Source organism: Tamandua tetradactyla, chromosome 2, assembly GCF_023851605.1.
Source record: "Tamandua tetradactyla isolate mTamTet1 chromosome 2, mTamTet1.pri, whole genome shotgun sequence".
Lineage (NCBI taxonomy): Eukaryota > Metazoa > Chordata > Mammalia > Pilosa > Myrmecophagidae > Tamandua > Tamandua tetradactyla.
In genome coordinates this window covers 116,137,798-116,151,216 of record NC_135328.1, presented here as the reverse complement: position 1 = coordinate 116,151,216, position 13,419 = coordinate 116,137,798, and the positions used below count along the sequence as shown (strand labels likewise).

The following is a 13,419-nucleotide window of genomic DNA, read 5'->3' as shown; positions in this document are numbered from 1 at the left end:
CCATTTTTCAATGTGTGAAAGATCGGCCAGAGAGAAGGGAGTGTGTACCCGAATTAATCCTTCAGGTCCTGCAACCTCCTGGAGCGGACAGAGTAAAGTACTTTTTGAGCAGGTATGGGAGCTTACGGGTGAGGGTAGCAAGGAACTAGCTGGTGGCAGAAGAGCTGAAGCAGGGGGTGGGGGGCATGCCGGTAATGGGAGAGCCTTTGGAGTAGAAGGAGGAAGGGAAGGATAGGATAGTGGCTGGAATGCTACTGGAGCAGGGGTAGGAAGAGGGGGGTAAGATGGTGGCTGGAGCGCCACCGGTGGAGGAGGAAGACAAAGGCAAGATGGCAGCGGCAGTGCCGCTGGTGCGGAAGGGGAGAGAGGAGGGCAAGATGGCGGCTGGGACGTCACTGGAACAGAAGGAGGAAGAGAAGGAGAAGATGGCGACTGAGATGTCGCCGAAGCAGAAGGGGGTAGGGAAAGGCAAGATGGCGACTGGAGCGCTGCTGGAGGGAGGGGAGGGTAGAGCGAGGGAGAGGAGGTTAGTTTTGCAAGATGCGGTGGTGGCCCTGGTCTTTTAAAGGAAGATGAATCAAGGGGGTCAGAAAAGGAGGAAGTTTCTTCAGAGGGAAGTGGGGATTTGGGAGTTTCCTTGGCTAGGAGAACCTGAGCTGTAGAGTAGGAGGTACAAAGGGAAGGGCGGGAGCGCAGAAGGAAAAAAGCCTGGACATAAGGAATTTTGGCCCATTTGTTGTTCCTATGGCAAAAGTTGTGGAGGTTTGTAAGGATATTAAAATCGAAAGTCCCATCCTCAGGCCCATGAGAGAGGACCTGCTGCCCATACAGATGGGTCTCAAAGGAGAAAGGACTGGCCCAGGGGGTGTTGGCGTCCCAACGCCCTGAGAGAGTCCTCGGAGCTCTTAACGAGCGGGGGCTCATCTCCCGAGGGGACGTCTCACCCTGGTTTGAGGCCGTTTCAGGTCCTGGACCTGAATTTGGGAGGGAAACAAGAAGCGGGGCATCCCCACAGCTTTTCGAGTCCCGGAAAAAGGGTATGAGGCTGGTGGGCATCCCCGTTCACCTCAGCCCTCGGAAGAGAACCTGACGTGAATTCACGATTTCTGGAGAGTAATTAATGGACAGGCTCTCTCGGAACCATGAGACCCGGCAGCAGGGCTAGGAGGGAAGGGACTTACCCAATCCGTGGTGGATGCAGTGGTGGGTCGAAGGATCCCTTGTCTCTGGCTATGTGGAGGAAGGAGGAGAGAGGAAGCCGGGGCACCCTTGGCCAGGCAGGCGGCATCCATGCTCCGGTTCCGGCACCAGATGAAAGGTTTAGGAGGCGAAAGGGTGAGAAAGAAGAAAGGTACACCAGGAAATTTAAAGTGGGGTGGGGGTGGGGTTATTTCTGCGCTCCCGGGCAGAACTCACCAAACCCAAGATGGAGGGAGGTGAGGACGCACGGGGGCTTCAGTGCAGGCAGATTTTAAGGATGGGGGTCAGGTGACATCCAGAAGGGGCGGTTCATTAGTTCCAGAAGTCAGGTTGGGAGGGGTGACACAGCCTCCACAGCTCCAGTTGCAGTGCCTTTCCCCATTCCCCCGACCTAACATAAGGCCTGCACCAAATGCTTTTTTATTCACTGTTCAAATCACTCTGGGATTTATCTGGGCATCACTCTGGACAAACCTACAAAATCTCATGCACTACTCAAGGTTCCATGCACTTATGATGTTCAGTTATATTAGGAGATGCAGTAGTCAAAATATAAATTTTGTACCAAATAAGCATTTTTTGCTTTAGTCTCACACATAAGTTAAAGCTTTAAAATATGAATTACCATCTGTTTTCAACACCTTGCAATATTGACATTCCTTCCTCATGCAAAAACATTTTTTAATTTGTACATTTTAACTGCAGTTTTTAAAGTTTGCTTTTTGCCAGGCACCATAGTAGGCCAGTTAATAACTTGATCCTCATAACAGACCTCTGAGGAAAATGCTATTATTTCCTTTTACAGATGAAATAAGTAGGTTACCCTGAAGTTAAATAACTTTTCTAGGGCACAGAGTTTATGAGTCAAAGATAGTTTGGTACCAGAGCTGACTTTGAGCTGCAACAGTATATTCTGTCTTTGTTATTTTCTTTAATTTTCACAGTAGGGCTATGTGGTAAGAATGTAGATAAGGAAACAGAAAGAGTATGTAACTTTCTCAAGGTCACTTTTTTGTAATTATCTCACTGTAAACCTCATGTTTTTATTCTATATTGCCTTTACTCTGATTGATCACAACTTCCCCAAGTACCGTACCATCAAACTCTGCACTCATAAACAGTCCAGCTTTTTTCTTATAATCCTTACTGCTTCTTATCTTAGCTCCCAGAGCCATATCTGAACAGTAGCTGTTAGAAGTACTCTACCAAACAACCAGCTCCAAATCCTATCATCAAATCCTGTGCTTCTGTCCTAAGTGGTAAGTTTTCTTATTGGACATTTTAAAACTTTTTATAAATTCTAGCTCTTAAACATCTTCATCAGTGTGAACACAGGACAAATTAGTCCTCAGTGTTTTGCTAAGTTAGTATATTTACCTGGCAAGACTGTTGAGGATATTTAGCCAAATAAATATAAAAGACTTCATATCACCTCAAAGCCTACTGTTACTTGTTATAGTTTATCCTTAGATCACATATCTCAGTGCTAAATGGGCAAATACAGGTAGTAAAAGTTTTAATAGAGAACGAATTATAGATGAGAAAGAACCTTAGTGAGCACTGCTTCTTAACCAAATTTTATATTATTAGAATGATTGTTATATTAATATAATAACTACGATTTACCAAGTATCTTCTATAGGTTTCATATTATGCTTTACAAGTATCATTCATGTAATTCTCACAACCACCCTGAAGATAGAAGGTAGTACTGATAATTTTATAGATGAGAAGACCAAGTTAGAGAAGTAAAGAAATTTATACTAGTTCACATAGCTTGTGATTTGTTAGTGCTAGCTAATCAAATGTAGATATATCTGTCTCAAAACTATTTGCTTTTCTCATTATACCATTATACCACCTGATTGTGGTGATTGAATTTTGTAGAAAGTAAAAAATGTTAAAGTTAAAAAACTATAGCTGTAATTTTGCCTGTTTGTGCATTGTAGAGAATTTTATAAATGTACTGAATTATCACTTTTGTATTTTTCAGGCAATCGATGCATATTATTCCTTTTACTTAAAAGAAATGAGTGTAGCTGATATTGCATTAAGAGCGGAAACCTGGCTTTCAGCCACGTGGCATGTTAAAGTACCTCTCATGTGGCTGGAAGCTTGTATTAACTGGATCCAAGAAGAAAATAATAACACTAATTTGAGTCAGGCACAAATGAATAAACAAGTGTTTGAACAATGGCTCCTTACTGATCTGAGAGATTTAGAACACCCTCTTTTGCCTGACAGCATTTTAGAAGTTCCAAAAGGAGAGCTGAAGGGATTTTATGCTCTGCAGATTAATTCATTGGTTGATGTAAGTCAGCCTGCTTATTCCCAAATACAAAAGTTGAGAGGAAAAAATACAGCAAATGATCTAGTTACAGCTGAAACACGAGTAACCCAAAAACCTTGGGAGGCAAAGCCTTCACGAATGTTGATGCTTCAGATAACTGATGGGATTGTACAAATGCAGGGAATGGAATATCAGTCTATTCCAGCTCTTCATAGTGATCTTCCGCCAGGTACAAAAATTTTGATTTATGGGAACATTTCTGTCCGTCTTGGTGTTCTTTTGTTGAAACCAGAAAATGTTAAGGTGTTGGGAGGAGAAGTAGATGCTCTTTTAGACGAATATACCCAAGAAAAAATGCTTGCAAGATTAATTGGAGAACAACCTGATCCTTTAGTTTCAATCATCCCAAATAATTCTAACCAAAGCATCCCCAGAATTACAGATGTTCTAGATCCTTCGTTAGGACCTTCTGATGAAGAACTCTTGGCAAGTCTTGATGAAAATGATGAACTTGCAGCAAATAATGATACCTCTTTGGAAAGATGTTTCAGCACAGGTAGCTCTTCAAATACTACTGTCACAAGACAGTCAAGTTTTGAGCCAGGATCTATTATTTCTCCAAGGTTCAAGGAGGAACCACATCAGTCAGTGCATCTCACTGATGGAGATTTAGATGACTTTTCATTGGAGGAGGTCTTGCTTTTAGAAGAAACTGTCCAGAAAGAGCAAATGGAGATTAAAGAATCAGGGCTGTTAACTTTGAACAAAAACACAGATGAAAGCAGAGAGGAAATTTCACGTAAATCTGATGCTCTGGATAACTTTCCTTTGATTTGCAAAAATGTAAACAATAATTGGAATGAAAAAAACTTATCTCAGCAAATGACTGATGAAAGGAAGTCTTTTGGTTGTCTGTCTGCTATAGACAGTAATGTTTTTTCAGTTCATCATAACATATCCCTACCCTCTGATTTTACCAATAAAGATAGGAACTCAAAGGCAAGTGATAAAGTTAAACAAACAATCAGCAGTTCAGATGGACATTCCTTAACTCATAAAATATTAAATAGAGAGTTGATTAATTATGTTCCAAAAAGAACTTCACAGATTTCCAGTGAAAATGAACACCATTTACAGACTTGTTCTTTAAGATCATCAGAGAATAGCACTAATCTTTCTGTCGCCATGGACGTGTATTCTCCACCGTTTATCTATTTGTCTGTTCTAATGGCCAGCAAACCAAAGGAAGTTATCACTGTGAAAGTCAAAGCATTTATTGTAACTTTAACTGGAAATCTTTCAAGTTCTGGTGGCATTTGGCATATAACTGCGAAGGTTTCTGATGGCACTGCATATCTAGATGTAGACTTTGTAGATGAAATTCTTACTAGTCTAATAGGGTTTTCAGTACCAGAAATGAAAAAACTAAAAAAGGATCCTCTTCAGTACCAAAAGTTCTTGGAAGGTTTGCAGAAATGTCAGAGAGATCTAATAGACTTGTGCTGTTTAATGACTATTTCATTTAATCCCTCTTTGTCCAAAGCAATGGTACTAGCATTACAAGATGTTAATGTGGATCACCTTGAAAACCTGAAGAAGCGATTAAATAAATCATATTAGAGGACAATTCAAAGCAACAAGGAAATGTTTAGCATTAAATTTATCCTTTTATTTTTGAATTTTCTTTTTGTAAAAAGGAAGAATAAAGTTTTATAACTTATTTCAGTTTAATTTAAAAATGTTTAATCATGTCTGTTGTGTGTATAGGCTTTTTAGTAAATCATTATTTAGCATAGTAATTGATGAAGAAATTGGTGACACGGTATTTTTGAGAAGTTTGTTTTCATTTGTCATTTCACATAAGATGATTACTAAAAATAAAAATACCATATTGGTGTTCAGTAATGAATCATATTATTGAAAGTTAATAGTTATAAATAGGTAGTTTTAATTCTGATATGTTGAATACTCCAATAGATTTGTTTATATGTTGTCCTTAGAAAAAAAAATTTAAGTCCGGTGGACCAGAATATTGGACTTTCAGATGCAAATTGCTTTACTGGATTTTATTTTGCTAATTGTAAATATTTGTCTGGTATATTTAAATCAAGTCTTATATTATCTAAATACTATTTCAGAGATTATATTGAATGATTTTACAAAACCCTTATTTTCAAAGGTAGTTTATTTCAAATGGTATGTTGAAAATTTAGTTAAGATCCAGTGAATATTTCGCTTATTTTATTAAAATGTCATTAGAACTTATCACCTTCCTGAATTAGCTGTCTGTATAAACATTCCTTTAGTTTTGTTAAAGTGCTGATGTCTTAACAGGAAACTATCACTTTTCAACCATGCTGTTACAAAGTTACATTTTGAAAAGCAAACTTATTTTTAGTAATCTTTTTATCTTAAAAATTTTAATTCAGAGTGTCTTGAATTTTAAAACATTAAACCATTGTTTAAATAATAAAATGAAAACATTGTTTGTGTGTTTTATTTTAATGAAAATAATGCAACAGGAAAATACCTGGCAGTAAGATGAAATATAAAAGTTGGAAAAACTTCTGTCAACTTCCAGTGGCTTCTGACATCAACTCTCCGAAGTTAGGGCAGACCCCTCAGATTATGGGCAATCCTCTGCAAGATTGGCCTTCAAACACCAGTCACGAGTTCTGGGGCTCAGACTACAAATTGGTAGGTGTCCCACTACTTACTTGGGTTAAAAAATTCACTAGGACGTCTCATAGAACTCACTAAAATCACTGTACTTATGATTCTAGCTTTTCTGTAGTAAAAGGATACAAATAAGAAGCCAAAAGAAGAGTCACATAGGACAAGGTCTAGGAGGGTCTCAAACAGCAAAGCAGGAATGTCTTTCTACATGGAGTCAGAATGTGTCACTATCCCAACACAGTGATGCCATTATCAGCCATGGAAGCTCACTGGAGCTTCAAATGTTCCGAGTTTATATGGAGTCTCGTTACCTAGGTATGACTGGTAGAATTGATGTCCATATAGTTTAACCCAATCTCTGTCCCATCCCCAGAGGTTGGGGAGGTTGCACTAATCTGATAAAGCTTAAAACCCCAACTGCCTAAGCACCTGATCGGTCTTCTAGTATTTCCATCCCCCACCCTAAGACTATAGATGTGTGTGCTCCTACCCTGTTATCTCAGAATTTGAACTGTTAGTGTAATCCTGGGCCTACTATGAGTAAGAAAAAGACGCTCCTAACATGAGACATTACAAGGATAAAAATATGGTAGAGAAGTGGTAGAAAAAAATATTTTTGCCATTGTTTGAAGGATGATAATCAGTTGTAAGCCCAAGAAGGATAGATATTACTGATAAGTCATCTAATAGTAATTTCGTCTATATTCCTGCTTAACTCTTATTGGCATGGCATTATCTTTCATTACTTTTCTACAAAATGTTCTTCTGTTCTCTGTGAACGGTGTTTGAAAGCTGGAATTAGGCCTTATTTTCTTTTTTCATATTCAGTCACTAAAGCCTGGCATCACACTTGACCATCCTTCTATGTTGGCTCTCAGTGCTTTGATTCTGGCTCTGGTTGTATCTGGTCTGGATTATTCCAGAAGTTTCCTAAATGGTCTTTGTCTTATTTTGCCTAGAAACCATCATCCACAATGCTACAGGATGGCACTAGCTTGATTTATTTTCTTAAATCTTAAATATCAACTTTCTGCCCACCCCCTTACTTACAGGTGAAGTATGTAAGGCCTTTTTGTGATCTGGTTCCTGCCTTTTCAGTCTCATTTTTCCCCATTGCTCTGCCCCTAAATTTTAATCATACTAAAGTAATTTGTGTTCCCCAAACATACAGGGGAATATAGCTCATGTTTTTTTACAAAATCATGCTCATAGTGCCCATACTCCTTAATTCCCCATCTCCCCCTTCCAAATTTATTTGTTTCCAAACTCTGCTTATGCTTTAGGTGCCCATCAAAGTTTTTCATGAATTTCCCTGCCCACTCCTGTACATTCTATAGGAATATATATTTTATCATACGTACTTGCTTTTACGTAGAGTTTTCAACTATCACACATATTTTGGACAGGATAATTGTTTGTTGCAGGGGGGATGTCTGTTCTGTACATTGTGGATATTTAACAGCATTCCTGGCCTCTATCTTGTTAAGTAAAATTGAATATTTTTTTAAATTTTTAAAAGGGCCTGAAAAATCCCTTGAAGGATGGGAGAAAAAAAATGAAACTATTAAACTTTACCACCAGGGAAACCCCTGACACTGTGTCAAACAATGGGGACACCCAACAACAGGCCAAGCCCTTGATTTTGAGGTTTGCTTTTGTGATGCTTATCTGTGTAGCAGAGAAGCTTAGCCTGCCTATACTTCCAGAGGACCTCTTGTTACTCAGATGTGGCCTCTCTCTAAGCCCAGCTCTGTAAGTGAAATCATTACCCTTCCCCATACATGGGCATGATGTCCAGGGGTGAAAGTCTTCCTCACATGGGCTATGGCTCCCAGAGATGAGCCTGGCCCTGGCATCATGGGATCGACAATGCCATCCTGACCCAAAGGGAGAAAAGAAGTGTAACAGATAAGGTTATCAGTGACTGAGAGAGTTCAAATAGAGTTGAGAGGCTACTCTTAACGTAAGCTTCAGTTAGACATTGCTCCCTAATGTGGTTTGCCAAACCCCAACCATAATCATTCTTGCCAACCCTAAAGAACACCTAGGGCTTTACAAGAGATTCTACAAAGGTTCCATGCACTATGATTACTTTCCAGAAACCTACAACCTCCAGATGGGTTTGTAGGCCAGATAAGTCCTGAAATGCAGAGGGACCAGCCTCTCCAGAACATCAACTACCTCTAAAAGTGGAAGAGCATCAAATAAAAAAGAGTGGGAGAAAGATCAAAGGTAAACAGAAAAGGTAGAGTTTAACAAATGAGTATGACTGCTGAGTCATTATATTGCTATTTGTCTCCAATGTCTTAGAGGAGCTAGTAGTAAAAACTTAAAATTGGGAAATTGTAATCCATACCAAACTCTGAAATCTGTTCTACAACTAATTGTGGTGTGCTTTGAAATTTATAGCTTCTTTGAATATATGTTATTTTTCACACACAAAAAAAGTTGATTGTGAGACACAACTATATGATGATATTGTGAACCACTGATTGTACACTTCAGATGATTACATGGTATGCGAATATGTAATATATATCAATAAAATTGCATTTGAAAAACCACATTAAAATTAAAAAAAAAATGGCTGCCTGAATTGGGTGTGGCTGGAGGAACCCCTTTCTGAAAAAGTATTTTCCAGGTGACCAGCAGGGACTTTCCAAGAAATGGACCAAACAAAGGCACCCTACAGAACTGTGGATAAAGAACACATGGTGATGAACTAGTTGTGGTATAGGAGAAATAGCGTACCAGATAGCATACTAACCAATGTACATCTCTGTAAGATGCCCTTTGTGAAATGGAAACTTAATGTTAGTCAGTCAGAACATTTCCTTGCTTTTGTGTTGGCTCTATATAAGCTTCCCCTTTCCACTACCTTGGGAGAGTTCCCTTCTTTCTGAATGAAGTGCTGCCGATTCATGAATTGTTCAATGAAGCTGTGAGATCCTAAATTGCATGAAAAGTTTTTTTTAATAACCCAATACCCAGAGAAATCTGGGCACAAGGTAAAGAAAAAAAAGTGCAAAGTCCCCTTGAGCAACTGGGAAAAAATGTGGAAATATTAAACTCCCCCACCTGAGGATGACAACATGGATCAACCTGGAGGATATAATGCTGATTGAAATAAGCCAGACACAATAGATGTAGTATGATTTCACTGTTACGACTGTTAAAGAGAGCAAACTCCAAAACATATGGCCCAGGAGGAAAATCTCATGTAAAACAGTGAACTGGATATTGCATCGCTGCAGTTAGAGTATGCAAATGACTTCACAAGCCATGGCTTCCATATTTTTCACATTGACCATTCATAATAAAGAGTCTATAAAAGAGAACATATTGCTGTTTCATAAACCCAACTAATTCGAGATATGTAAAGACAAAATATTAAGTTATTAAACAATTATTGAGCCTATACGCCATGGAGTAGACACTACAGAAAGTGCTTGGAATGCAAAAAAACCTAGTTTCCGACTTTGAGTAGTTCACAGTCTAGTAAGGAAAGTGACAAACACAACATAGATCAATGTTGTTTGTTTTTTACAGTACAATATGACTTAAGACTCATTTTTTTATTTCTGAGAGACTTGGGACAGACTTAGCAAAGCAGTTGATATTTCAGTTGGGTGGTGATAGATGCACAAGTGATGACCATAAGAATTAGCCTCGAGAACAATTTATATAAAGAGAAAGAATTGTGCAAAAAGCATGATGCATTTAGAGACAAGTGAGCTTAGTTGTGTGGTTGGATAGAGAGAAACATAGACTAACGCTGAAAAGCAGGTTGGGGCCACATAATGGAAGAGTCTGTATGCCATGCTAAGTAATTTGGGATTTTCCCTGAGAAAAATTGAAGGATTTTCAACTAGAAAAATCACTTCCATACCTGTGCAAATCATAGATACAGTAGGGAGAAACTGGATAAAGGGAGGCAGACAAGATGGTGAGGAGGAGAGGAATCAGAGCAGTATTTAGGTGGTATGATATAATTGCCATCTCCTTTCTAAGATATGCAAGAAAGAATAATCCTTGCAAAAAGAACCATGAGTAAAATCTTCGCAAAAAAAATAAATAGAACTGAGAGATTTTTAAGTAGATTTGAGAAGTCGTTCTGGAGGTTATTATGCATTATACAGATATCCCTTTTCATTTTTTTGTGTAATAGAGTAGCTAGAGGGAAATGCCTGAAACTGTTGAACTGTAATCCTGTAGCCTTGATTTTTGAAGATGACTGTATAACTATATGACTTTTACAGTGTAATTGTATGATTGAGAAAACCTTGGGACTGACACTTTATCTAATGTGTGGACAGATGAATAAGAAAATAAAGACAATAAGTAAATAAATAATGAGGGATTAGAGGGTATGGGATGTATTTGGTTTTCTTTTTTACTTTCATTGTTATTATTCATGGAGTAATGAAAATATTTGAAAATCAATTGGGATGACAAATGCACAACTTTATGATGATACTGTGCATTATTGATTATATACTTTGGATGATTATATGGTATGTGAATATATCTCAATAAAATTGCATTAAGAAATAATAACCCGTTAGATGCCAGTAACATCTTCGCAGTTGTGACATCAAAAGTCTATTCTGGTGGTTTGATACTAAACAATGTTCTTTCACTACTACCTCCAGGGCTTATCTGCAGTAAATTCACTTCTCTCCATCAATATTGAAACCATTCTAGTGCAAAGCCACCATTATCTCTTTTTTTTTCTTTATAATCTGTGGTTTGCATTTGTTGTATTTTTTCCCCATTTACCGTCCTATTATTAACACCTTGTAATAGTAATGTACATTTGTTCTACTTCACATAAGAACTTTCTTATATTTGAATGATTAACTACAGCACCATTGTTTCTTGATTAAGTTATTTTCAGTAATTGTGTTCTAACAGGTTTTCTATTCTCCTTGTCCTTTACTCATGTATCTATTCTTTCAGTCAGAGTATGGTACCAAGTAGCATGGAAGTAGTTGTAGGAGAAATAGAATTTTAAATATTCTACGTTGGGCACGCTTCACAAAGTCATTCAGTGTTGCTAGTACAGACCTGGCCTTATACAACATTTTTGACTTTGGTACTGAGTAGTGCTTTTACCTTAGCTAATAAGTGGGAACTATAATATTAGTTCATTTCCAAGACCAACTGCAACTAAGAGAAGAAATGGAAGTAGAATACAGACTGAGAATTATATCCAAAGGAGGAAAAGCTAGTCAGGACAACTGGGATTCTATTTCTTAGTTTTTATTGTTATTTTCAGTTAGTTCTTTCTAGGGCTTATTTTGTTACATATTTGTTGTTGATATCTTATTTTACAAACTCAGAGGTACAAGGAATCTAATATTATTTTCTATGAAAAGTTTTTAAAGGTAAAATCATGACTCATACAGATAAAAAATTGAATATGTGCTCAAGATTTTATATAACTCAGTCATTGAAGGAACCCGGCCAGCAAACAACTGGTTCAAAGAAGTCAAGAGTCAAAAAGGACAAATTTAGTATGAAATAAAGGAATGTCTAAATTAGTGTACAAATGGAGACAAAGCTGGTTTATACACAGTGGACAAGGCAAATAAATTGAACATGTAACAGACAAGACAAAAATTTGTGTGTCTGTTGACAAACTGGCAGAGTTGTAAAAAATAGCTCCCACAGGATCAGAATCAAATAGCCAAGAGGAGTGTTCTCCAGACAACATATAATTTTCTAGCAAAGTACACATTTCCCCCTACATCTTTCATTTGACTTTAAGCTTCCATCCTACTGGGCCCATAGGAAACTCATGGGTTTGCCCTCCTCAAATTCTTGTGAACTTTCCAGCAGGTTTTAGAAAGAGTTGAACATTTGAGGAGGCTTCACTCACTGCTGGTCCATGCTGTTTGCTGAGATATATTTATGATATGAGTTCAAATGAGTCCTTCCACGCTGAGAATATTCAAGTTTGCCAAGGATGGAAGCTCCCAGGAGTGGCCTAGGGAGTTTAAGTGATAGGGCAAGATGAGGGACAATGTAGTGGTTTTGCGCTCTTACCCGAATTTGCAAAGACTTGCTACTTTTCAATTTCTCCATAGATTGGCTGATAGATAGTGCTATTCGACTCCCTCTATCCCCGTTTCTCTAGGTTTCTGAGCCTGTGTTAAGTCCAGCTTTCCTAGGTGTACCAAGTAGTCATTCCTCTCTGAGGGCTTGTCACCTACTACAGTATGGAAGGGAGGGGGATATGGGTCTTGCTATTTGAGGTCCCAAACCCCTCCAACTGCTCCCAGTCTTGGAGAATTCTATGCCCATCCTTTCCCTATCTTTAATTTTTCTCCCCTCTTCCTCCTCCTAGTTTAAGTCCTGTATGACTCCAGGCACATTTTAACAAAAGCTAAGAGGAAGCAGCAGCAAAGGAATCCAAATTCCTGACTACTTAAGGGATCTAGAGAGGGAAAAATCCAGATAGCACAAAATGCTTATTTTTGTGGGTCCTTCAACAACAAAAAGTTAATACCTCATTAAATTATCCTATCACCTTATTTCTTCATTCATTTACTCACTCAAACATTTCATATTTATTGAGCCTTTCCTCTACTACTAAGGACTACGGTTATAGCAGCTATAATTAATAGTTAAGGACATGATAAAGTTAGTTTAAAGTACAGAAAATTATAGAATCTCTTCTCTCTGGGTAGATTGCAGAGAAAAGTAGCCTTTCTATCCTTAGGTAAGAGCAAATCTAATACCCAAGAAGTATTTGCCATTTTAATAGAGAGACAACCAAATTCTAGTCTCGTATTAATATGATTTTGGACAAAACCCACAGCTGTTACAGGTATGAATCTTTAAAAAAAATTTTTATTAGAGAAGTTTTATTACAGAAAAATCATGCATAACATATAGAATTCCCACATACTACCTGTTCTAGTTTGCTAGCTGCTGGTATTAGATGCAATATACCAGAAATGGAATGGCATTTGAAAAGGGGAAATTTATTAAGTTGTAAGTTTACAGTTCTGAGGCCATGAAAATATCTCAGTTAAAACAAGTCTATAGAAATGTCCAAATTAAGGCACCAACAAGAGGTTACCTCCACTCAAGAAAGGCCTATGACCTTCAGGGTTTCTTTCTCAATGGAAAGGCATACAGTAAACATGGCAACATCTGCTAGCTTCCTCTCTGGGCTTCTTGTTTCATGAAGCTCGCCTGGGTGCATTTTTCTTCTTCATCTCCAAAAGTCTCTGGTTGTGTGGGCT

At 38.1% G+C, this 13,419-nt stretch overlaps 1 protein-coding gene across 8 annotated transcripts in view; it reads left to right on the top strand.

The window, feature by feature from the left end:
* The window catches only part of RMI1 (RecQ mediated genome instability 1), a 69,023-nt gene extending 62,306 nt beyond the window's left edge, over positions 1-6,717 (top strand). For all 8 annotated transcript variants that reach the window (XM_077148556.1, XM_077148554.1, XM_077148555.1 and 5 more), the window contains 2 exons: positions 2,363-2,459; positions 3,194-6,717. In XM_077148556.1, coding sequence (XP_077004671.1) covers positions 3,230-5,110 — 1,881 coding nt within the window. In that variant the 5' untranslated portion in view covers positions 2,363-2,459; positions 3,194-3,229 and the 3' untranslated portion in view covers positions 5,111-6,717. The remainder of the gene's footprint in view (positions 1-2,362; positions 2,460-3,193) is intronic.
* Positions 6,718-13,419: the final 6,702 nt, after the last annotated feature.